Genomic DNA, 22,916 nt, shown 5'->3' with positions numbered 1-22,916 from the left:
TATGGCTCTGTGGGCAATGTCTTTTTAAAAGCAGTTTCCATTTTGGATTCCTGTTGCTTACATAGGCGCTACTGTGCTCTCTCCACTGTTCTGTCGGTCTGTGCTGGGATGCTGTTTGAGATATAATGCTGGTCTGCTCTGCCCCAGCATCCGTGGACCTCAGTGGGTCTGGCTCGCCGGTGACTGCATGAGCTTCTGCTGCTGCCTTCTTTTTTTCTCTCAGAAAATAAATCCATGTCTATGGAAGTTTGGCTGTGGGGACACAGGCAGTGGTCCTGTAGTCGGGCACATGGGAACATTCACAATGTTTCCCCAAAGCACTTCGCTGTCTGAACTGCCACATATAATGTGGGGTGGAACACAAGCTATATTTCCTATTGGTGCCAAAGGCATGTTTGGGGGGGGGGGGGGGTGGATCTAGCACACAATACCATCTCTCTTCCCAGGTAATCTAGGAACTCGATAGTTCCCCCCCCCCCCCCTTTGCGCTAGTAATTGCTGAGGGACTCTGGTTTCTGCAAACTCTGGATAGTTAAGGGTTCTGACAGAGGTTGGCACTTGGTGCTGTGATAGATTGGGAGTCCTGGGAAGATGCCCAGTCTACTTCCTTCAGGGCCGGCCGTACCCTTCCCCCTGTCACCCTAGTTCCATCACCCAGCCTCCAGCAAGGTGCATTTTGATATTTATATTCAGTTGAAATCATCAAACTGTCTGACAATTATGTACCATTCTTTAAAAAATAAATTGACAGCTTAGTTTCCCTGTTTTCTAAAGTTTTCTGTCAAGTACTTCATCTAATTGGAGAAGCTGCCTGCAAATAAGTGCTTCCAATCCTATGCTATCTCGGATGCTGACTTCAAAAGTGCTTGCCGCTCTTGGGTCGAAGTTCGTTCCTCAGAATTGCTTCTTGGCTTTCGCTATGTACAATGTTGACTTCAAACTGCCCTTTCTGCTATCTACCTTTTGGAATTCTCAATGTCATGAATACCTCTAAGTATCCTCGCAGCTTCTCTTTGTAAAATGTCTGCCTTTAAACAGCTTTCAACAATTCCTTTGATAGGACACAATACAGAAAAGCCCTTCCTCATTTTCACTCTTATATTTATGTTCCAAGAGTACCTGCACTATATATGATTCCTTTATTTTTTTTTAATTTATTGTTTCAGTCATTTGATAGTTTGTCTCAGGGAGAAGGTCTCCCAATAAACAAGTCGGGGGAGCTACAGTAGGAGTTAGTTTGTTTTTCACAAAACTAGGTGCACTAGTCAATGGGAGCAAGGCCTGGTGCAGGATATACAACTGGTCGGGTGTACAGGTTTTCAGTTCATGGTGTGCTGTGCTTGGAAATTAACTGTCAATACTAAATTAATAAATCCATCAATTGGTAAATTTTCATGAGCGCATAGTGGGAGATGGTTTGCTTTTTTTAGGCATTGTAATTGCAACCCGGATAGTGATCCCGGCCTGTGAGTGGAGATTTTGAAGGATAAAGGAACCTGCTTTGGTAAAGTCCTTAACTTCTCTACAGCCGCCCTCAGCAGCTCTCCACGTTTGCTCTCACGCTCTACAAATATACAACCACAGTGGATGGGAAGACAGTCCTTGTAGGTAAGAAAAGAGTGCCATTTCTCAACGGCCACCTCTGTAGAAAAGGATGAGCCCATAAAGCATCACTTTATATACAAACGCACTGTCTTTCTCCCTTGCGCTCTTTTTCACACCGCTGCTACTACGGCCACCACTAGTACTCCAGATCATTATACTTCTCTGCCTCTGCAGTATTCCTTTCAGTCACATAACATTTCCCATACACTGGTTGTCTTTGACATCTTCGGTCTGACCCACAGCAGCCTTGTTTATATTTTGCCATGTAATAGTGTACCCGGACCAGGTGCGCAAACTGCTAATTTCACCATCTTCTAATTTGTAAATGTTATTTTCAGATTTCTGGGACACAGCTGGACAAGAGAGGTTCCAAAGTATGCACGCTTCATATTACCACAAGGCTCATGCCTGTATCATGGTAAGACTTGATGACCTGTCTATTATTGCCACATAAAAGCACAGATTCAATCTTGAAGTACCTTACTAAAGTATGGAAGGAATAAGGAGCTTGTTGAAAGGGCACAGGGCATTTGTTAAAGGGTTTAAACATGGAGGCTGAAAGAGGGTAGAAATGGATGATGGGCAACTTGAGTGCGGCAGGGCTGACGATATCCTGGAACTGTGCTAGTGATCCTGAAACTTGTTTAGCACAGTTTACAGGCCTGAGCTGTGGATGGACTGAGGAAAGAAAGCTATGAGTAGACTGTCGGATGGGGCAACAAATATATTCTGACACATATTGGACTGCACAGTGTGCCTTATTTTAATCTGTAAATATGTCCCTCACCAGTTACAATTAGAATGTATTATTCTTAACATGCCCTATGCCCTATTCAGGTGAAGGGGCCTTAACATAAGGGGAAGGTTGAAGGATGAGTGAGAACTTGTAGGAGAAATGAGGGTGGCAACAAAAACTCTGGGGCTGGTACTGATTTTGAAATCAGAATGCACAGTGAGAAGGATGTCTAAAGGAAGCGTTGCCAGTCAAGCAGTTTTTCTCCTACGGACAGTATCTGTGCACAGACCTTTTCATCTTCCTCTTTCTAGTTGATACATTTACATTCAGAGCTAAAGTGATCATTGGAGGAAGGGAGTGCTTGTTGCACTAATGGGCGCACACAGTCGCGCACACACACACACATAAAAAAGGCACACAACTGTTCAAGGGATTGGCTGTCAGAGGACTTGTTCTTTTTGCAGTGTATGCCTTTCATGTCGTCCTTTGTTTTCCCCCCTCACAGTTCACCATCCTCTTCCCCACCCATTTTCCATCCAGAGTCACACGTGCAATGTAATAGTGTATGTGTACACACTGGCAGCTCTTTGGAATTCTCAAGAAGGGGGGGGGCACACACTGTTGAACCCTTTTAATGTGCACGGAACCAAGGCTTTTTTCCTGCGGATCCTCATTAGAAATGGGGGCCTGTAATTAGAAGTCAATGAGGCTTCATAATGAGACTGTATAGACCCGTTAAACATAGATGCCAGTGTGTGCCGGATATGATCATGGCACTCCTGAGACTATAGGTTGGGAGAACGGGGCATTCATGATGAAATGTTTGGGTCTATGAATGTGTGTCTATGATTCACTCTGAATCCCATCCTGATTCTTAAAATGAGAAGAAGCGTAGGAAAATTAGGATGAGGTGTTCGTTACTGATTGGGTGGCTGGCAAGTGTTTGGATGGTGCATTATTGCAATGTAAGCTGGATGCACATCTGTGCCCCAAGATCTGTATAAGAATGGGGTTCTCCAGCATGGGGTCTGGCATGGATTCACATGCTCATGAATATTCCTCATCGTCAGGCTGGGAATCCTCGATAAAGAAAAAATCAGTATCAGTTTTGTTTCTGATCTGTCTTTCTTAGTAGTAACCAATCACTGATCTCTGGGACATAGTGCCCCCAGCCAATGACTGCCCTCTCCCTAAGCCCCGCCTCTGGCAGCCATCCTCAGATTTTTACCGCACGCTCAAGTGTTGGGAGTCCTCGTGCTTTAGCTCTCGAGTTTTTTGCTGCGTTTTCATTCTTTTTCGGGAGAGTTTCTCATTTTTTTGGTTTAATCGAGCCTCAAGCTCCACCGTTTCTACTTCCGACAACGGGGACCTGTTTCGAAATTCTTCTATGCCCCTCAAGGGTAGTTTTCGTCGAGTTTACACTTCTTGGAGGATTCCGGAAGATCAGCTTGACGCCCGGATCCAAGCTGTTCAGGTGCTGCCCTGGATGCAGATTGCAAAACGTTTTCAAGGAGGACGAGCATTCGCGATGTCTCTACTGCCTTCATGAGGACAAGACTCATGTGGAGGAGGACTGTGCGTTCTGCAAGAATCTTTCGGAACGGACCAAACAAGATCGTCGTTCCCGCCTCGCTGCCTGGCTGGAGAAGGGCACAGCAGGTGAGAAGGCAAAGAAAAAGTTTGAGCGGGCTTCTAAGTCCTGTGAGGGCACCACGGTGACGGGGGCCCAACAGAGGGCCAAGCACCGCGAGTCCGCAGGCACTGGGAGCGGCGACAAAAGGTTAGGCTCTTCGGCTGCCAGGCAGGATGCTACTTCCCCGGCATGTTCGACCATGAGCCAGCGCTCTGGTTCGGGGAAGAGGAAGTCCGAGAACCCGGGTAAGCCGTTGGAGTGGACCCGGTCGATCTTGAAGGGGGAGCGAGGCGCTGACCCCCCCCCCCCCCCAAGGCAAAGGCCCAGGACGCACCTAAGGTGGTGAGGGCTCTGATCCAGCCGGCAAAGGCCTCTATCGAAGTGGTCGCTGCGACCCTGGCGAAGCCGGCTGAGACAACGCCAGTGGAAACGTCCTCCGGGCCCAGAGTATCCCTGCCACTGCGGAGGGAATCCTCTTTCCAGCCCTTCGTTAAGACCCCCCTGAAGCCCCTGTCGGAAAAAAGAGGGGGGGCGGCCGGTGGCCATTACAGACTCAGAATCAGCCTCTGAGGAGGAGCTGGTGGAAACCGAGAAGGGCCTCAACGAGAGGTCCATAGGCCTCAACGAGAGGTTCGAGAAGGTTCGATCCCAGGGGGCGGTCCCTGCTGACGTGGTCGAAGAGGGCCCAGTGGAGCAGCCATCCCGTCCGTCGCAGCCATTACTCGAGCCCCAGGATAGCTCGGCGGCCAATTTGTTGGCAATCCAATCCTTATGTACCGAGATAAGGACGAGATTGCCACGGACCCCGACGGAGGATCCAGAACCAGGCTCGTTGGGAAGCCCTCCGAACAAGCGGAGGAGAGTCCACCCCGCTCCGCTCTTCGTGCCTGCGAGACCTGTGGACCCCGCATCCCCCTCGCCGGACCCTAGAGAGGATACGGATACAGCGACGAGGACGGACGATGACAGCGGCGATGACACAGCGGACATCCCATCATCACCCCCCCCGAAATTGGCTCTTTCCACGCCATGATAACCAGGGCATCCGAGCTCTTCCAGCTCTGCCCTGAAGAACAAAAAAAGGAAGGGTTTCCGTACCAACGACGAGAGGCCAAGAGGAAGACGGTCCTCACGGTGCCTTTGCTCGACGACATCTGGGACGAGGGGCTTGCTGTCCTCAAGAACCCTTCCACGACACCCGCCAAGAGGGACAGGTACGAGAAGAAGTACCGAGTCCCCGATGCCGCCCCCTTGTGCCTCAGGGCTCAGCCCACGCCAGACTGTCGTCTCGGCAGCGGCTAAGAAGGCAGCGGGTGCGGCGGCTTCAACTTCCACTTCCCCGCCAGACAGTGAAGGCAAGAAGTTGGACTTCATGGGACGACGAGTCATCTCGTCGGCGGCGATGACGAATAAGGCGGCCAATGCCTTAGCGATTGTGGCCGGCTACGATAGGGAGCTCTGGTTCAAGATAGCTCCCCTGCTAGACTTCCTACCTGACGACAAGAGGGCGGAGGCCCTAGAAATTCTGCAGGAAGGCGAGGTGGCGTCGGATCATGCCATATCGGTGGCAACGGACATTGCCGATACTGGTTTTTACCAACTGGGCAACAGAGTTTGCCTCGACGATGGCTCAAGGCGACAGACTTTCGCCAGGACGTCCAGACCATAGTGTTGGACATGCCGTTCGACAGCAACAACCTTTTTGGTAAGGCGGTGGATGAGTCTCTACAGGCCATCAAGACCGACTCGGAGACAGCCCTGGCCCTAGGGGTGCTTCAACAGCGACGGCCCTTTCGGAGTTCCGGAGGCAGACAGGGTACCTCCAAAGGATCCAGCGGTGGCTCCTCCACTTACCGCCAGGCGGCCCGCTCCTCTTCCTGGGAGGTCTACAGAGGTCGTGGCAAGCAAGGGGGATCCGCCGTTGTCAGGGAGGCCAAGGCAGCAAGGCCGCCTCCAAGCAAGACTGACCCGGCCGTGTTGTCGGGCCCCCACCGAAGCACCCCAGTGGGAGGCCGGCTGACAAAGTTCATCAGCGTGTGGGAGTCCATCTCCACCGACCGTTGGGTGTTGGGACACCCTGGCCAACGGGCACTCGCTGGAATTCCAAAAGTGCCCTTGCATTCCTCCGGTGGCCAGGAAGGAGAATCGCGTCCCTCAGCTGCTGTTGGAGGTAAGGGCGATGCTCAAGAAAGGTGCCATCGAGCTCGTCCCCAGGAGGCTCCGGGGCTCCGGAGTGTACTCCAGGTACTTTCTCGTCAGAAAGAAGACAGGCGGTTGGCAACCCATCCTGGACCTGCGTCGGTTAAACAAATACATCAAGGCACAGAAATTCAGGATGGTCACCCTCCAGCACGTGCTGGGACAGCTGGAGGGGGGCGACTTCCTATTGTCGTTGGACCTGGAGGATGTTTACTTCCACAACCCCATTCTAAAACGGCACAGGAAGTTCCTCAGGTTCGTGCCTCGACGCCACTTTCATTTCAGAGCCCTACCGTTCGGATTAAAGTCGGCACCCAGGGTTTTCACCAAGTGCCTGGCACCAGTGGCGGTGCGGCTGCGCCTGCAGGGATCCACGTCTACCCCTACCTGGACGACTGGCTAATCCGGGCAAGGACAAGGGAACACACACGGCAAGGACTGTCCGGTTGCTCACGGAGCTGGGGTTCGCCATCAACTACCCCAAATCCCACCTGGTTACATCCCAAATAGCACTGTTTCTGGGAGCGAAGCTCGATACAGTGGAGCAATTGGCCTCCCCTTCAGAGGAGTGGACCAAGACCATCCTGGGCAAGTGCGGCGCCTGTTAGCCACGGACGTGGCCAGGGTGAGGTCCATGAAGTCCCTTCTCAGGATGTCCTCATGCATCTATCTTGTACCCCTTTGCAGACTTTGGATGCGTCCAATACAGGAGTTCCTTGATGCCCGCTGGTTTCAGGCGAGGGGCTGCTTCGAGGACAGGATCCCTCTCGATGAGTTCCGTCGGGCGATCCTATGGTGTGGCACCCATGCTCACTTCACTACAGGCACGGACTTTCAAACCCCGGCGTTTCAGGAGACTGTGACAACGGACACCTCTCTGGAGGGTTGGCGGGGCCCACACCGGAAATCTCCATGCAAGAGGCCTTTGGCTCCCGGAGGAGGGGTCTCTTCACATCAACATTCTGGAGCTCTGAGCAGTGTTCTGGGCTCTCAAGTCGTTCCTTCCGTCCCTCAAGGACAAGGTGGTGAGGATCTTCACAGACAACACCACCACGATGTTCTACATACGGAAGCAAGGGGGCACCAGATCCCCAGCCCTATCCAAGGAGGCCCAGGATCTGTGGCACTGGGCAGTCGCCCAGGGGATGTTTCTGGTTCCCTTCCACTTGGCAGGAATAAAAAAAAAACACCATCGCCGACCCACTCAGCAGGGAGCTGCGCTCGTGCCACGAGTGGGAACTGTGCCAGGATCAAGTGGATTGGCTCTTCCAACGATGGGGCAAACCCCAGATCGACCTGTTCGCGACGGTAACGAACTCCAGTGCCAGAGGTTCGCCAGCAGGTTCCCACAGCTGAGGAGCATGGGCAATGTTTTCTCGTTCCCCTGGGACGGCCTGTTTCTATACGCGTTCCCTCCGTTGCTGCTCCGCCTCATCAACTGGCTCAAGAAGTCCAGGTGCAGGATGATCCTCGTCGCACCGGCGTGGCTGAGGCAGATCTGGTTCCCGGACCTTCTGGACTTGTCAACGTCCCCACCAGTCAAGCTGCCGGCGGACGCGGATCTTTTCTCCAGAGAAGGAGGCGCCATTCTCCATCACGACCCACAATCACTGAACTTGCAGGCCTGGCTCCTGCAGCACTAGAGTTTGGAAGGTACGATATACCGGCTGATTGCAGAGAGGTTCTTGCAAAGGCCAGGGCGACCTCAACTCAAGTGTTACGGTCATAAATGAAAGAGGTTCTCGGTCTGGTGCAGTGCACAGAAGATTAACCCTCTTCGGATTACGGCCCCTCAAGTACTGCCATACCTACTGTTGCTGGCCTAAGCAGGACTGGCTCACGCCTCCATCAAAATACATCTGGCTGCCATCTCCCGATATACCAGGACTACGGGACGGGCGTCCCTGTGGTCTCATCGCCTGGTGAAGGAATTTACGAAGGGACTATTCCGATCATTCCCGCCGGTGAAGGCTCCGGCCCCAGCGTGGGAGCTTAATGTGGTGCTGACCAGGCTCGTGGGGGCCCCATTCGAGCCTATGCATTTGGCGCCTTTGAAGTTCCTGTCATGGAAGACAGCGTTCCTTGTGGCCATCACTTCCGCACGACAAGTGGGAGAGATCCAGGCCCTATCTTGCAAGCCTCCATACTTGACTTTACATGACACGAGGGTGGTGCTGAGGACGCACCCCTCCTTCATGCCCAAGGTGCCGTCGGACTTTCACCTCAATGAGCCCTTGGTGTTACCAGTTTTCTTCCCGTCGCCTTCGACACCGGCCGAGAGGACTTTGCACTCGCTGGATGTAGCTAGAGCGCTGAAGTTCTATGTAGACCGCACGAAGAGTTTTCGGAAGACGTTGCAACTGTTTTTGAACTTTGTCTGTGAATCAAGGGAAGGCTCTCTCGAAGTCTTCCATTTCCAGATGGCTCTCCGGCTGCATCATGCACTGTCACCGGTTGGCAAACCGACCGCTGCCCGGCCGTCCGAGAGCCTATTCGACCAGAGCGATCACTGCTACCACGGCGTTCCTGTCTGGTGTGCCCCTGTTGGACATCTGCAGGGCTGCTACGTGGAGGTCGACACACACCTTTACAAGATTCTACTGCGTCGATCGGGACTCCAGGGAGGAGTCCAGGGTCGGCCAAGCAGTGCTGCGCAACCTGTTCGCCTAAGGTGAGCCTGGTGAGGAGGTAAGAATTGCTTAATGTTGAGCCTTTGCCCCCTCCCGTGGTTGTGCATGTGTACACTGCTATGCATTCTTATTCATGAGCATGTGAATCCATGCCGGACCCCATGCTGGAGAAGGAACAAGTTTCTGTAACTGTTGTTCTCCAGCATGGATTCACATGCAAACCCTCCCACCTACCCCTTTGCGGCTCTTCACTTGGTCATACTGCCACTTTGCGTGCTACCAAATCTGAAGATGGCTGCCAGAGGCGGGGCTTAGGGAGAGGGCAGTCATTGGCTGGGGGCAGTATGACCCAGAGATCAGTGATTGGTTACTACTAAGAAAGACAGATCAGAAACGAAACTGATACTGATTTTTTTCTTTACTGAGGATTCCCAGCCTGACGGGGAATAATCATGAGCATGTGAATCCATGCCAGACCCATGCTGGAGAACAAAAGTTACAGGTAAGTAACTTGTTCCATATATGTCGCCCCTGTGGTATATGGTGAGCTCAAACTACTTTTCTCTTTTACTGGCCAAGGAATAGATGAACAAGGCTGACTGGAACTGAAGGAGGGTAGGCTTGCGGCTTAGTAGTTCCGATGTCATGCTGGTTGGTTGTTTGGTTTGGTGGCCTTGAATTTAGGTGAGGCGTGCCTTGCTGTTGGTGGCATTGTGGTATCCCCTGAGAGACTGGATAGAGGTAGCTGTTTCCCAGTGACTGTATTACTGATCAATGACTGTGCTAAACACTCTGAGGACTGTTGACAGGATAGACAAGATGGGGGTTTTCTGTCGAGGGTGAAGGGATTAAGTAAGATGCAGACATATTTTAGATGATTGTATGGTTATACGATAGGCGTGTTGCGCTTAGGCCTTAAACATCCTCAATAGCTCCAATTACAAGAGGTTATAATCCTGGAAGAATGTTTTCAACATTGCAAAAACATCAATGTTTTAACCAAAAGATGTCAGCCGACACGTGTTTCGACATACGTTGTTTTCAAGGCAGAGGTCCAATATCTAATGCTGTAGTTGGGTTGGATTCAGCTAAATCTGTCAGGGTCCCACATTACACTAGGTCTCTATTACACTACACGGTTTAAACATTTTAACTGGAAGTTTAGGAGTGGTGAACTAGAAATAGTGACCCATGGTTACTGCCTTCCTTTTCGGCAAAGGCTTCAAGACCATCCACCGGGAGTCAACTCTACCAAAACTCCAGACCCTCTCCTCGAGCAGATTTTAACCCTGCTAGAGATAGGTGCAACAGATCATGTACATGTAGCAGAGAGGAACAAGGGTTGGTACTTCTCTTATTTTCTCATCCCAAAGAAGGACGGAGGATTGAGACCCATCTTGGACTTAAGAAACTTGAACAAGTTCCTCAGGAAGGACAAGTTCAAGATGGTAACCCTTCCTCAGATCCTTCAGGCTCTCCAACTCCAAGACTGGTTGGTATCATTGGACCTTCAGGATGCTTTACTTTCATGTGCCGATCCATCTCAAGCACAGGAGGTACCTGAGGTTCGCAATAAGCGGTTCTCACTATCAATATAGCGTTCTGCCTTTCAGGCTGACCTCCGCCCGAGGGTTTTCACCAAGCTAATGTCTGTGGTGGCAGCAAGTCTCAGGAGAGCGGGGGATTCACGTCTACCCCTACCTGGACTGGTTAATCAGGGCGAGTTCAACCGAACAAGCTCAGCAATATCTGACCATGACCTGCCACTTCTTACACACACTGGGCTTCTCCCTCAATTACAAGAAGTCTCTAATGATACCACTCCAAAATCTCCAGTTCACTGGAGCAATACTGGATACGTCCTCAGGCAAAGAATTGCCTCCCGAGGAGAGAGATCCCCGCATCCGGCAGATGTTAACAAAGTTTCAGAATGCCCAGCATCTGCCGGCCTTCGATTTCCTCAGTGTGCACGGCCTTATGGCATCTTGCATTTTTCTGGTCTCAGAGGCCAGATTGAGAATGAGGTCCCTTCAATTGGCCGTCAGAACACAATGGTCCCAATTTTCAAGAGATATGTCCGATCTTTTGCGGGTTCCAACCAGAGTGGGTCAAGATCTACTATGGTGGTCTTACAGGGACAATATCCTCAAGAGTACCTTTTTGGCAACCATAGCCGGAGATGAGTAGTGACGAATGCCACACTCACAGGGTGGGTAGCCCACACCAACGAGTTGACAATCAGCGGTCGTTGGTCTCCATCGGAGTCCAAACTACACATCAACCTTTTGGAGCTGAGGGGAATCGGACTACCGCTGAAGACCTTTCTGCCTTCTGTATGGGGGAAGAATGTCCTGATAATGACACACAACACAGTGGCCATGTACTACCTCAATAGGAGGAGGGGTAAGGTCACTACCACTGTGCAGAGAGGCAATGCAGCTCTGGTTCTGGGCAATACAAGAAGGAATCTTTCAGCAATTCACCTGGCCGGAGAGAAGAACACGGCGGCGGACACTCTGAGCAGGCAGAGCAGTGTCTTCCGAATGGGAACTAGCTCGAAGTCCTCCAAGTGATCTTCACCCTTTGGGGAACCCCTCAAGTGGATCTGTTCGCGACCAGGGTCAACCGGAAATGTGATCAGTACTGCTGAAGGGAATTTCCCCCAAGAGGAGCTCTAGGAGACATGTTCGTGGTGGACTGGAAATTTCCTCTACTGTACGCGTTTCCTCCAGTCCCCTTGATTCCTCATGTAATCGGGAGGTTAAGAAAGTTCAGGAAAACCATGATCCTAATGGCCCCAGATTGGCCCAGGAAAACGAGGTACGCAGACCTTCTGGACCTGTCCATCTGCCCTCCAATACATCTTCCACAAAGAGAGGATCTTCTCTCGCAAGAGGAAGGTCGGGGTTCTCCATCCAGAGGTCAAAACTCTCAGCCTTCACGCATGGCTTCTGAGAGGCTGCGCTATAAGGAGTGGGACCTACCGGATGATGTAATGGAGATTTTGCTTTCAGCTAGAAGACCAGCAACAAAATCCTTGTACCGGTGTCATTGGAATAAGTTCAGTAACTGTTGCAAGGACAAGAATGTGGATCCATTCCAATGCAATACTCCTATGGTTCTCACTTCTAGATTTGGCCAATTTGGGGGTCCAAGTTGGCACCATGAAAGGATACTTCGCAGCGCTATCTTCAAGCGCTCATCTGAAGAGGTCTTATTTTAAGATGCCCTTGGTTATCCAATTTCTAAAGGGACTGACAAATGTGTACCCTCCAACTCCTTTCCAAGTACCTATTTGGGATTTCAATTTAGTTTTAACATTTCTCACAGGTACCCCCTTTGAGCCTTTACATTCTTATCTGTTAGGGCTCCTCACTTTGAAGACCATTTCATTAGTGGCAATTACATCAGCCCACAGGGTGAGTGAGTTGCAGGCACTTTTGTAAGCCTCCTCACACCGCCATAGAGACAAAATAACTCTTAGGGTCAGGCCCTCATGTTTACCGAAAATAGTCTGATTTCCACCTGTCACAGAATATCATTTTACCTTCCTTCTATCCTCCTCCGCATGCGAGTAAAGAGGAAGAAAGACTACACAAACTGGTCCCAAAGAGGGCATTCGGCTTCTACATCGCCTGATTAGCTACATTTTTGAAAAAGTGACCAACTGTTTGTTGGATATACTGGACACAGATTGGGCTTAGGTGTATCAAAATAAACCCAGATGGATAATTTTGGCAATTACGGAGTGCTATAAATTGGCTGGATAAGAGCCTCCGGATGGATTGAGAGTCCACTCAACCAGGGGTATGGCAGCTTCAACGGCTCTCCAGAGGGGTTTTCCGGTGCAGGATATTTGTGCTAGGCCACCTGGTCGTCAATGCACACATTTGTGAAACCGTATTCCTTGGATTCAACATCTCGTCAAGGCGGCCTCTTTGCAAAAGCTGTCCTTCACACGATTCACGACTAATTTCACTGATACTTCCTCCTCCCAATTCTTACTGCTTTGGGAGAATATCTAAGATGAGGAATACGTGGGAGGACGCAATCCATTCGAAGAACAAGTTACTTGCCAACTTTCGATTGGATATTCCTCCCAAGTATTCATCGACCCACCCAACCTACCCCGCCGTACAGTTTACGCCAGTTGCACTTCCAAGTTCCTTCCGAGCCAAAGGTCAATAAAGCCTGGTCAACTGATGCAGCTACTCATATCGTAAAAACGGAACTGAGGCTAACTGGCGTTGCACAAGCCGTTTTATACTGCGGATGATGTTGACGCTCGATGGCGGCCCTTGAGGGACCTCAACACCGCGGCCTCAAGCACAGCACCCTCTGAACATTTTTTTCCAGAGCAGCAAGCTGGAAGATCTGAATATCTAAGCTGAGGAATACGTGGGACGAACATCCAATCGAAAGAATGTTACAGTTGGTAAGTAACTTGTTCTTCTGAGACTTGTGGAATCTGCTTAGATCACATGATTTGCATAGGCCGACATCTAGTGGAAGCTGCAGAGTATTACAGTTGTTATCGAAACTCAAAAAGGGACGTCGACAGGGCGTGCCAGTAATACTATCCCTAGTATGGACTCCACTGTACTCATGGTCCTTCACGCGTCGAGGTCCCTCAGATAGTTTTTTTTCCCGCCATCATTGACAGACGCTAAATCGCAGAGTTCCTATTCGGCTGACCCCATTGATTGAAACTTAATTGGAGTTAGTTACTCTTTCTATCCTTTAAATCGCTGACCTTCGATGAACGTCTTCGACAGAGGTGATGAGGACGAACGTCATCGGACAAAGACCTTGATTTGACGACACCCCTTCGGCGCACCCGGCCTCGGTCCAGACAGTAGGCAGAGTGGGGGGCGGACATTTCTTAGGGCTCTAAGAGAATGCATATTCCCCTTTACCCTCTATTTTCCCCTAGCTGCCCTTCCATCCAAATATGGAAAACACAACATTTAAATTCTGCCCCAGTTGCAACAAGAAGTTCCCCTGGAAAGACCAGCACAGATTGTGCAACCTCTGTCTTGGACGGGACCTCGATGAGGGCCATTGTTGAGCTTGTCGGCTCTTCAAACTGAAAAAACGAAAGGACTGAAAGACCAACTTGGGCCCACCACGCCATACAGACCGAAGCTGCCATGGAAGTGGAGGGTGCATCCAGCGAGTGCAGCATCGCCGTGTTTTCGGACGACAAGGCGACAGGGAACCGACCGATTCCCAAGTGCAAGTCCCTGACCCCATCAGACAGGCCGGTGGTGCTGTTACGGTGATGACACCCGGCGGTAGTAGCATATATAAATCGGCCCACACTAAACACATACCCAAGGGCCAAGAGTCGGCGACAACGTAGTCTACACACCCGCACATGGTGTCATCCACTAGTTCCATGTCCTCTGGGCACTCAAGATCCCGAAACAGGCCCCCAAAGTCGCGAGACAACGCGGGTGCTGTGTCCAAACCATCAGCCGAACGCCGAGCGTCGGAAGACGTGACTTCGGACCTCCCACCTGCTGAATTCGACACTCCTCACAAACGTCAATCGGCAAAAAGCACCAAGACTTCAGAAATAGCCCATCTGGTGCAAAAGCATGTCCCGGAGATCTCCTTAAGGGCAAAACTACCAAAAAAACACAGAAGTCATCATTCTCATAGAGAGAAGGCAAGTACACCACACGGGGAAAAGGACTTGGTTTCCCAGGGGGAGGATACTATAGCAGGAGCCTTGAAAAACAATGGCCAGCCTACTCCAGTAACACCACCAACTCCTGTGACTATACCAAGCTCGTCTCAGTGGACTGCTGATGACATTGATCGGGTGATGAGACGAATGACATTCATGGCAGAATGTTTTGAGAAAAATCCCCAGGCTATGCTAAGCTTGCAAAACATGCTACCAACTAGTGGCACCACATCTTCGCAACCCCCAGCAAAGAGGCCACGTTCAGACACCCTTCTATTTACCCCTCAGCAAGACCCAGTCCAGACTGATCTATATGATCCAAATACAGACTCTGAGGAGATTGAAACACTAGAGGAGGGAGACCAATATTACGATGAGTATGAACAGGATGTGTACAACTTACCCTCTCCTGATAACCTAGACCCACCGTTGGCAGAATCACCAGTGGACAATCAATTTCAATATAATGATATGCTCATAAAAGGAGCCAAGTATTTCCAAATTCAGACCCAGGAGACACAATTAGACAAGGATTCTGTGGAGAACATTTTAGGGGACAAGAAAGCTGTCACCCAGTTTATACCTATTCTTCAGTCTGTTCAAAGAAGAATCCAATCTTCCCTAGAGACACCAATCCAAACGTGGGCTGTAAACCCACGTTTTGAAAAGATGTCCCTCGCCTCCACCCCCCGCACCCACAGACCCACTGTACATCAGGGGCCAATTAAGACCAGACTCACTTGTAGTGACCACAACTCGGAAAAGGGCAGGAACTCCTCTATCCTCATTGGAAGCACCTCCCTCCCATAAGGAAAGTAAAAAACTGTAGACTCTCGGGAGAAAAGAGGCCACCTCAGCGGCTTTTCAAACAAGGATTGCCAACACCACTTTATTGGCAAGTTACAACTGCCATAAGTGAGAGGAGGTTGCTACCCTAATGTCCTCGGCTCCAGAACCTCTAAAATCCCAACTGTCCCAAGCAGTAGTGGAAGGAAAGGTGGTGTCAAACTGCATCCTGAAAAATAACTTTGATACCGCAGACACTGCGGGCCGAATAATCGCTGAAGTGACACTCTTAAAACGCCACGCATGGCTTTGCCAATCGGGATTTAAACTGGAAATGCAGGCAACACTCCTCAGTATGCCTATCGAATTGAATGTACTATTCGATAAAGCAGTTGGGGATGCATTAAAATCAGCCAAAGAAGAGTATGACACTCTTACATCACTGGGCCAGCTAACTAATAAACCACAAAGCCAAAGAGGCGGCAAACAATTTTTGTCGCTTTCGAGGACAAAACTCACAATGAGGTGCCAGATATTACCAGAACCAAAGCTCATCCTGGGGTTCCAATCGGGGACAAGCCTCTCAAGGCTTCCAAAGAGGCCAGCGTAGATCTTGCGGCTGGGGGAGGTCCTCCACTTGCAGAGGTGGAGCAACACCTCCGACCACCCGCTTCAGGTCCCCTCTGTCTTTCCAGTAGGAGGGCGTATAACACACTTCACCCACGCCTGGGAGGGAATCACCTCGGACAAGTAGGTGCTATTAACCGTGGCAGGCGTTTGTGTGGAGTTACTGCAGCAGCCATTATAACCATGCCAAAAAACCACCACAAAGGAGTGTCGGGGTCCGGCTTGACTGAATTCCACAGGAGCTGATGCTGGCCCCACAGACGCTCACCAGGAGTTCACCTCAACCCTAAAGTAAAAGCTGAGCTGAGAACCCCAAGAAAGGGAAAGGGGAATTTGGATAAAATAACAACGGAGACACTGCAGCCCTGCAACCTTCTGGTAGGCTCTGGTATCTCATACCTCTGTTTAAGACTTGGAGGTTAATTATCTTTATGGAATATCTTGTAAACCGTTGTAATGTTTTAGTGCATATTGTCACTAGTCATTCCAGTCTCTTTAATATCCTAAAGAAAAATGACTCTTGAAAACACCTTACAACCTTGAATATTCTTCTTTGACTTTTAAGTTCATTTAACTCCAGTAAGTTCGAATTTTCAAATACTCTTGAGAAATGCAGTCTTTCCTGAAGTATTGAATTCTCTTTTGTGTGAAAATTGCATTAAGTAGAAACTCATAAACTTTCTTGAATGCTACTGCTTCTTCTGCGTGTAATGTAATTCTGCTGCAAATTCCGCAATATCAGACAGGTCGCCAGATAACGGTACGCAAAGCAATGCGTTTGCTTGGCATGATGGCGTCATGTATTTACCTGGTCCCCCATGCGCGCCTGCGCATGCGTCCCATGCAGGAATGGTTGGCGAAACAATGGTCTCAGGCAAGTGGTCAGTGAGACGATCTAGTGGTCGTTTCGCCAAAACTTGAGAATCTGTCCAAGGGGAACCCCTTTTACAATCCCGAGATACAGGCGGTAGTCACAACCGATGCATGCCTAACAGGATGAGGAGCTCACCATCTCAACCACACGGCTCAGGGTCTCTGGTCTCACTCAGTAGCCAAGAATCATATCAACCTGCTAGAGCTTCTGGCAGTATTCGGAGCGCTTCAAGCGTTCGAGCCCTACCTGTTGAATCTATCAGTGCAGATCCGAACGGACAGCACTACAGCCATGTTTTACCTGAACAAGCAAGGAGGGACTCATTCGCCAAATTTGTCCAAGCTTGCCCAGAAAATTTGGATATGGGAACTCAGACGGAACATCTTCCTGTCATCTCAACATGTTCCAGGGGATCTCAATTCTCTGGCGGATGCTTTGAGCAGGGATCCCCTCCCAGAGGAACACGAATGGTGTCTACACAGAGAAATCATAGAAGATATCTTCTCTCAGTGGGGTTTCCCCACTATAGACCTATTTGCCACAAGCGAAAACAGACAGTGCCCAGGATTTGCATGCAGGTTCCCCCAGCCAGACTCCCAGGGGAACGCCCTGTGGATGAACTGGTCAGGGATGTTTGCGTATTCTTTTCCACCAACACCTCATCAGGAAGGTGGTCAACAAGATGAACAGAATCAATGACACTCTTCTTAGTTGCTCCCATGTGGGCGAGACAACCGTGGTTCCCACACTTACGCAGACTAGCGGTGTGCGAACCCCTCCAACTCCCGGGCTGGTACAACCTACTGTCCCAGCACCAAGGTCAAACAGTGCATCCTCAACCCAACTCAATGATCCTGGCAGCATGGCTCCTGAGATCATAGGGTTCGGACATCTCAAATTACCACTGAGATGTATGGACCTCCTAAAAGAATCTAGGAAGCCAAACACAAGGTACTGCTACTTTGACAAATGGAAAGGATTCGTTATCTGGTGCCAGAATAAGCAAATCAACCCGGTTGATTGAACTCCTTCCACAATTGTCACATACATGCTCCACCTGCTGGATGCAGGACTGGTATTTAATTCACTGAAGGTACACCTGGCAGCGCTGTCAGCATACACCACCTCCCATAACAGTGTTGTGGTGGAAGATACCAGTGGTTAAAGCTTTCATGGCATTAAAGAGACTTCACCCTCCTATTTCAAACCCACCACTAGGCTGGGACCTTAACGTGGTGCTATCTAAACTCATGGGCCCCCCATTCGAGCCCATGCATAAAAGCAGTCTCAAACACCTGACTTATAAGACAGCCTTCTTGGTAGCAATAACATCTATAAGAAGGGTCAGTGAAATTCAGGCTCTGTCAGTGCAGGATCCTTTCTTTACAGTTCATAAAGATAAACTGGTTTTACGTACACACCCTAGGTTCTCACTTAAGTTTATTTCTAAATTCCACGTGAACCAGTCAATCGAGCTTCCGGCTTTCTTCCAAGACCCACAAAGCTCGGCTGAGGTGAAACTACACACCCTAGATGTGCGTAGGGCGGTCCTCCACTATGTAAACAAGACCAGACCGCTAAGGAAAACAGACCAGCTGTTTGTCTCCGTAGCTACAGGCAGAGAGGGAGATCACGTCTCTTAAGGTGCCATCTATAAGTGGATTAACTGTATCCAGCTGTGTTACTCCCTTTCTGAAAAAACTCTGCCTTTCACGCCAAGAGCCCACTCTACAAGAGGCATTGGGGCCACTCTGGCTTTCATTGCAAATGTACCCCTTGACACCATTTGCAAAGCAGCTACTTGGAGCTCTATTCACACTTTTACTCAGCACTACTGCATTGACACCCATTCCAAGACAGATACTCAAGTGGGACAAGCGGTTCTAAGACATTTATTTGCTCATGACCCTTCTCACATCCCACCTCCTTTTAACACTGTTCGCTAATCTATGCACAGCATGTGATCTAAGCAGATTCCACAAGCCTCAAAGGGATACATTTCTCACCGTAATCGTATTTCTGATGCTTGTATCTGCTTAGATTCACATGCAACCCACCCTTCCTCCCCTCTGAGAGAAGGCGCATGGATGCTTGTAGTCTTATCTTTCTATCTGCATGGATTATCTGTACTCGCGCTACTCCTCATGCTACCTCATGTCAGAAAAAATACAATCTGAGGGTCCTAGACACGTGAGGGATCATGGGTACAGTGGACGTCACACTAGGGATAGTATTACTGCCACGTCCTGTGTCGACGCCCATTTTCGAGTTTCGAAAAACAAACTAATACTCTGCAGCTTCCACTAGATATCGGCCTATGCACAGCATGTGAATCTAAGCAGATACAAGCATGAGAAATACGATTACGGTGAGTAATGTAATATATATATATATATATATATATATATATGCGCTTATGAGTTTCCCTAATGCTTTTTGGAACACAAGAACCCATTTACTCTCTCAATTACATTATAAACTTGCGCTTATTTGGCCGTTTAGTAACCCAAATAAATGTTACAGAATAAAAGAAGGAATAACATCACCGTAAGCATTGGTTAACACCTTCATCTTGTGCCAAAACTAGATTGGACAACTTTCAAAACGCCAGGTTGGCAAAGAGACCATCAACGGGAACGGACTGGAGAAAATACGTACACCTTCTCCCAATCCAACAGAAGCAAAAGTGACTTGTTTTTTACCAGCCTTGTCTGAAATTTTCCACTCTAATGTACACAATTCCAACTAAGTACTTTTCCAGAGAGGCCAGACTGCCAATACAATTTCACAAATACCTGGCCGGTGTATTTTGTGAAATTCCACTGACTTGTAAACACCCGTTTCGCATGGGAGCCGAAAGGAATTGCTCTCGGCTCCTTGCAGAGTAACTCAAAACCATCATCAACAAAGACGGAAAAAAAATGTGTCCAGTGTTTCAGAAAATGCAGTGTTCAAACATGATCTTTCACTGGAGCTTGGAGTCAAATGTTTACTTGGGCACCCAGAATGCATTTCAATAGACACCATCTTTGAGTCGAAGATATTACATTTTGTAAATGCATTAATACCAGTTAAAATACAATGGAGGATACCCACATTCCACCCAAAGGCCATTCTTCAGCAGTTCAAGACCACAAATCTGATGGGAAACCTATTTAAATCAGCATTAACTACACTATTAAAGACTTCTTCATCATAAATCTGGGAAGCCTTTTAAAAGTGTTATGCGTGGTCACTAATGCTACAGAGGCAGGTACAATCACTTGACCATGCTAGAAGGGGAAATTGGGACCTGACTAACAATATGACGTCAATCGGAAAGAAGTAGAGGCAAATTTTACCTGCCTGTGCCCCTGCTCCTCTGGGACTGGAGGTTTAATCCTTCCTGCATGCCATAACCATCGGCTTGGTTCTTTAGCCCCACACCCCCCCTTGACAGACCAGTGTGGTCACGTGTCTACCACGTCACCGCTATTTCAGGAAGTGCTCCAAGGGCGTTCTTTGCCTTTGGCGTCCCATTCAAAGGGCGACCTTTGTCTGGTCATGCTCCTTAGTACTTGCCATTGTTTTCCACTTATCTATTCAATTTTCCTACTCCTGCTCACCATGCCTAGCCCTATTCCATCTAGGGACTCCCATCATTCCTTTCCTCAGTCTTTATCAGTCCTTAATCTTAATGCTTTGTTTCTCTCCTATTTCTTGTGACTCTTTTCCCTGTTTCAAATCTGGTCTTCTCAATGCTCGCTCTGTGTGTAATAACCTTCAAAAACCTTGCGATAATCTTTGACTCCTCTCTTCTTCTCTCCACACATCACAGACCTTGCCAAGAAGTTCAATATTCAGCTTCATCTCCTCAGGGGCATTCTACCTTTTCTCACCTTACCCCAGAAGTTCAATGTCTCCAGAGCACTGGTTCTCTCTAAGCTCGATTACTGCAATAGCCACTTCCTCAACCTTCCTCTTTCTTCCCTTCGCCGGCTTCAACTAATCCAGAATAGAACTACAAGACTTATCCTTGGCCTGAAGCCCAGAGACTTCATCTCTCAAGCCCTAAAATCTCTTCACTGGCTCCTGGTGACTGCAAGAATCAAATTCAAACCCCTTTGTATCATCCACAAGGCTGTCTGGGGCCTGGACCACTCTACATCCAGCTTTCTCTCCCGAAATACCCCCCAGGCACAATCCTTCGATCTTCTGGCTCCAAGTCTCTGCAGATCAAATGTTTCACCAAGCAGAGAGTGGGAAGTAGATCCTTCTCGGCTGGCTCCTCCGTTTGGAACAGCCTCTCTCCCCCCACCCCCCCCAGACTTGAGCCGGATCTTAAGTTCCGGAAACTTCTCAAGGCTTTCCTCTTCCTTTCCTCTCCACCTCTGGTGATAAACCCTACACCTGTCGTTGCGACTAGTGCCTGGTCCCTTCAGAGTTGTACAGGGACCAGAAAACCCATCCCCACACCCTCCACCAGTCCCTCTCGGCATTCCTTTGCCAGCACCTGCCCTCAGGCTCCCTTTCCCAGACTTTTCCCAACCCAGTCCTCCTGTCCACTGCATGCCCCCCGTTCTTTCGGCTTGCACTTGCTGCCTTGGCCTGACCAGCACTTGCCCACCCCATGGGGGCACCCCTCCCCTCCCCTGCACTTCTACCCCCCCCTTTTGCACTTATCACCTTGTCTTGCACTTGCACTGTAGGATTGTCACAAGGCCAATATAACAGTTTCTTTGTTCCTTGATGTTGTATTGTTGATTCCCATGTCCCCTGCCCCCTCCTGTCTTGTGGTGCCTGAAAACACTTGTGTACATATGTCAAATAAGTCCCATTCCATTCTTCATCTTTTTGTATGACTTAATTTAAATGTTTTGTCTTACTGAGACCTGGATCACTCCTGGCAATACTTCTATTCCTGCTTCTTTTCATACTTCATCTACTTGCTTTACCATACCCCTGCCTTTCTGCACGTGGTGGTGGCGGCACTGGGATTTGTGGACATTACTTTCTCCTCCTTCTGACCTTCCTACTTTTTACTTCTTTTGAGTATCCTTTTTCTTTCTCAAACCCTTTTTTTCGGTTTCCTTTCTTACTATATATTGACCTCCGGGTTCCCTTTTACTGATCAAGTCACCGGGGTATTACAGTCCTGGCGATCCGTGAAGCCATGTGCTTGAAAATGTAACTCCCCATTCGAGTCCCATAGGACTCAATAGAAATGGGGAGGAAGGAAGCACCGGCACCGTGTGCAACAGTGCCAGTGCTTCTGCCAAAGTCTGAGCGGCTGCTGTCCCGGCCACCAGGTCTGACCTGGCAGATGGGACAGCAGCCGCTCACAGAACTGAGTGTGCTGGTCTGGTAACAACAGTGCTGATACGCTTACTGGCACCTTTGTTACCGGTCTGGCACACTCATGAGGCCCAGTCTCTGGCCACCTTCTGTATCGATTCGTTTAACTCTTACAATGTTTTTGGCTTTTCCCTCTTTAGGAATTGCTTTTCATACTTCCCTTCTTGACCTTTGTTGCACCCTTTGATTCAGGTAAAAGGGCCCTGGGTAGTCTTGTGAAGTACTCCTTTCTATTTGTACTTCATTTTCTGTATGAATGATTATTTCCCCCTATCTAGTTTGGTGTCCCTTGTGTCTCATTTTATGGGCTCATCTTATCTTTCTTTCATAGTATTCTATCTCTGAAATGTTCCAGTCTGTGCTTCTTGAATGATGGGGTACCTTCCCCTCTTCCGAGGGTAGGGTTGCTCAACTTTTAATGATCCCTCTGTGTTGTGATATGGGTGTTGCTGTCTGTCTAACTATTAAAGTTCAAGTTCATTAACTTTTCTTTCAAGGTTTTGTCATTTATACTGGGGCAAGTCTCTCGGATTACATAATCCTCAGCGGCCTCATTGTCTTCCCATTCTGGCCATTACTTTCAAGACTGCAGGGGAAAGTCTCTGGGGCCTGTAATTGCCTGGGACCTTCTCTTCCGTTCTGTTTCTCTCTCGTTTCGCTCTCGGTAGCATCCCCTTCTTTCCACTCTCTATTGGTGTCTCAGTAGCCCTTCTGACAACCGGACAGTTAGCTGACTCTTAAGCATTGTGGTATCGGCATTGTTATGCGGGCAGTCTGCCCACCACAATGTTCTCGTCGTT

The 22,916-nt window shown here is 49.2% G+C and overlaps 1 protein-coding gene across 2 annotated transcripts in view; it reads left to right on the top strand.

Moving 5' to 3' along the window:
* LOC138514169 (rab-like protein 2A) overlaps positions 1-22,916 on the top strand; it is a 474,772-nt gene that overhangs the window by 263,334 nt on the left and 188,522 nt on the right. For both annotated transcript variants that reach the window (XM_069629476.1, XM_069629477.1), the window contains exons 4-5: positions 1,529-1,608; positions 1,944-2,023. In XM_069629476.1, the coding sequence (XP_069485577.1) occupies positions 1,529-1,608; positions 1,944-2,023 (160 nt within the window). The remainder of the gene's footprint in view (positions 1-1,528; positions 1,609-1,943; positions 2,024-22,916) is intronic.

This window comes from Ambystoma mexicanum, chromosome 12 (assembly GCF_040938575.1).
Source record: "Ambystoma mexicanum isolate Mex_15411 chromosome 12, UKY_AmexF1_1, whole genome shotgun sequence".
Taxonomy (NCBI): Eukaryota; Metazoa; Chordata; class Amphibia; order Caudata; family Ambystomatidae; genus Ambystoma; species Ambystoma mexicanum.
The sequence above is the reverse complement of the archived record's forward strand: the minus strand, read 5'-3'. Positions and strand labels throughout refer to the sequence as shown.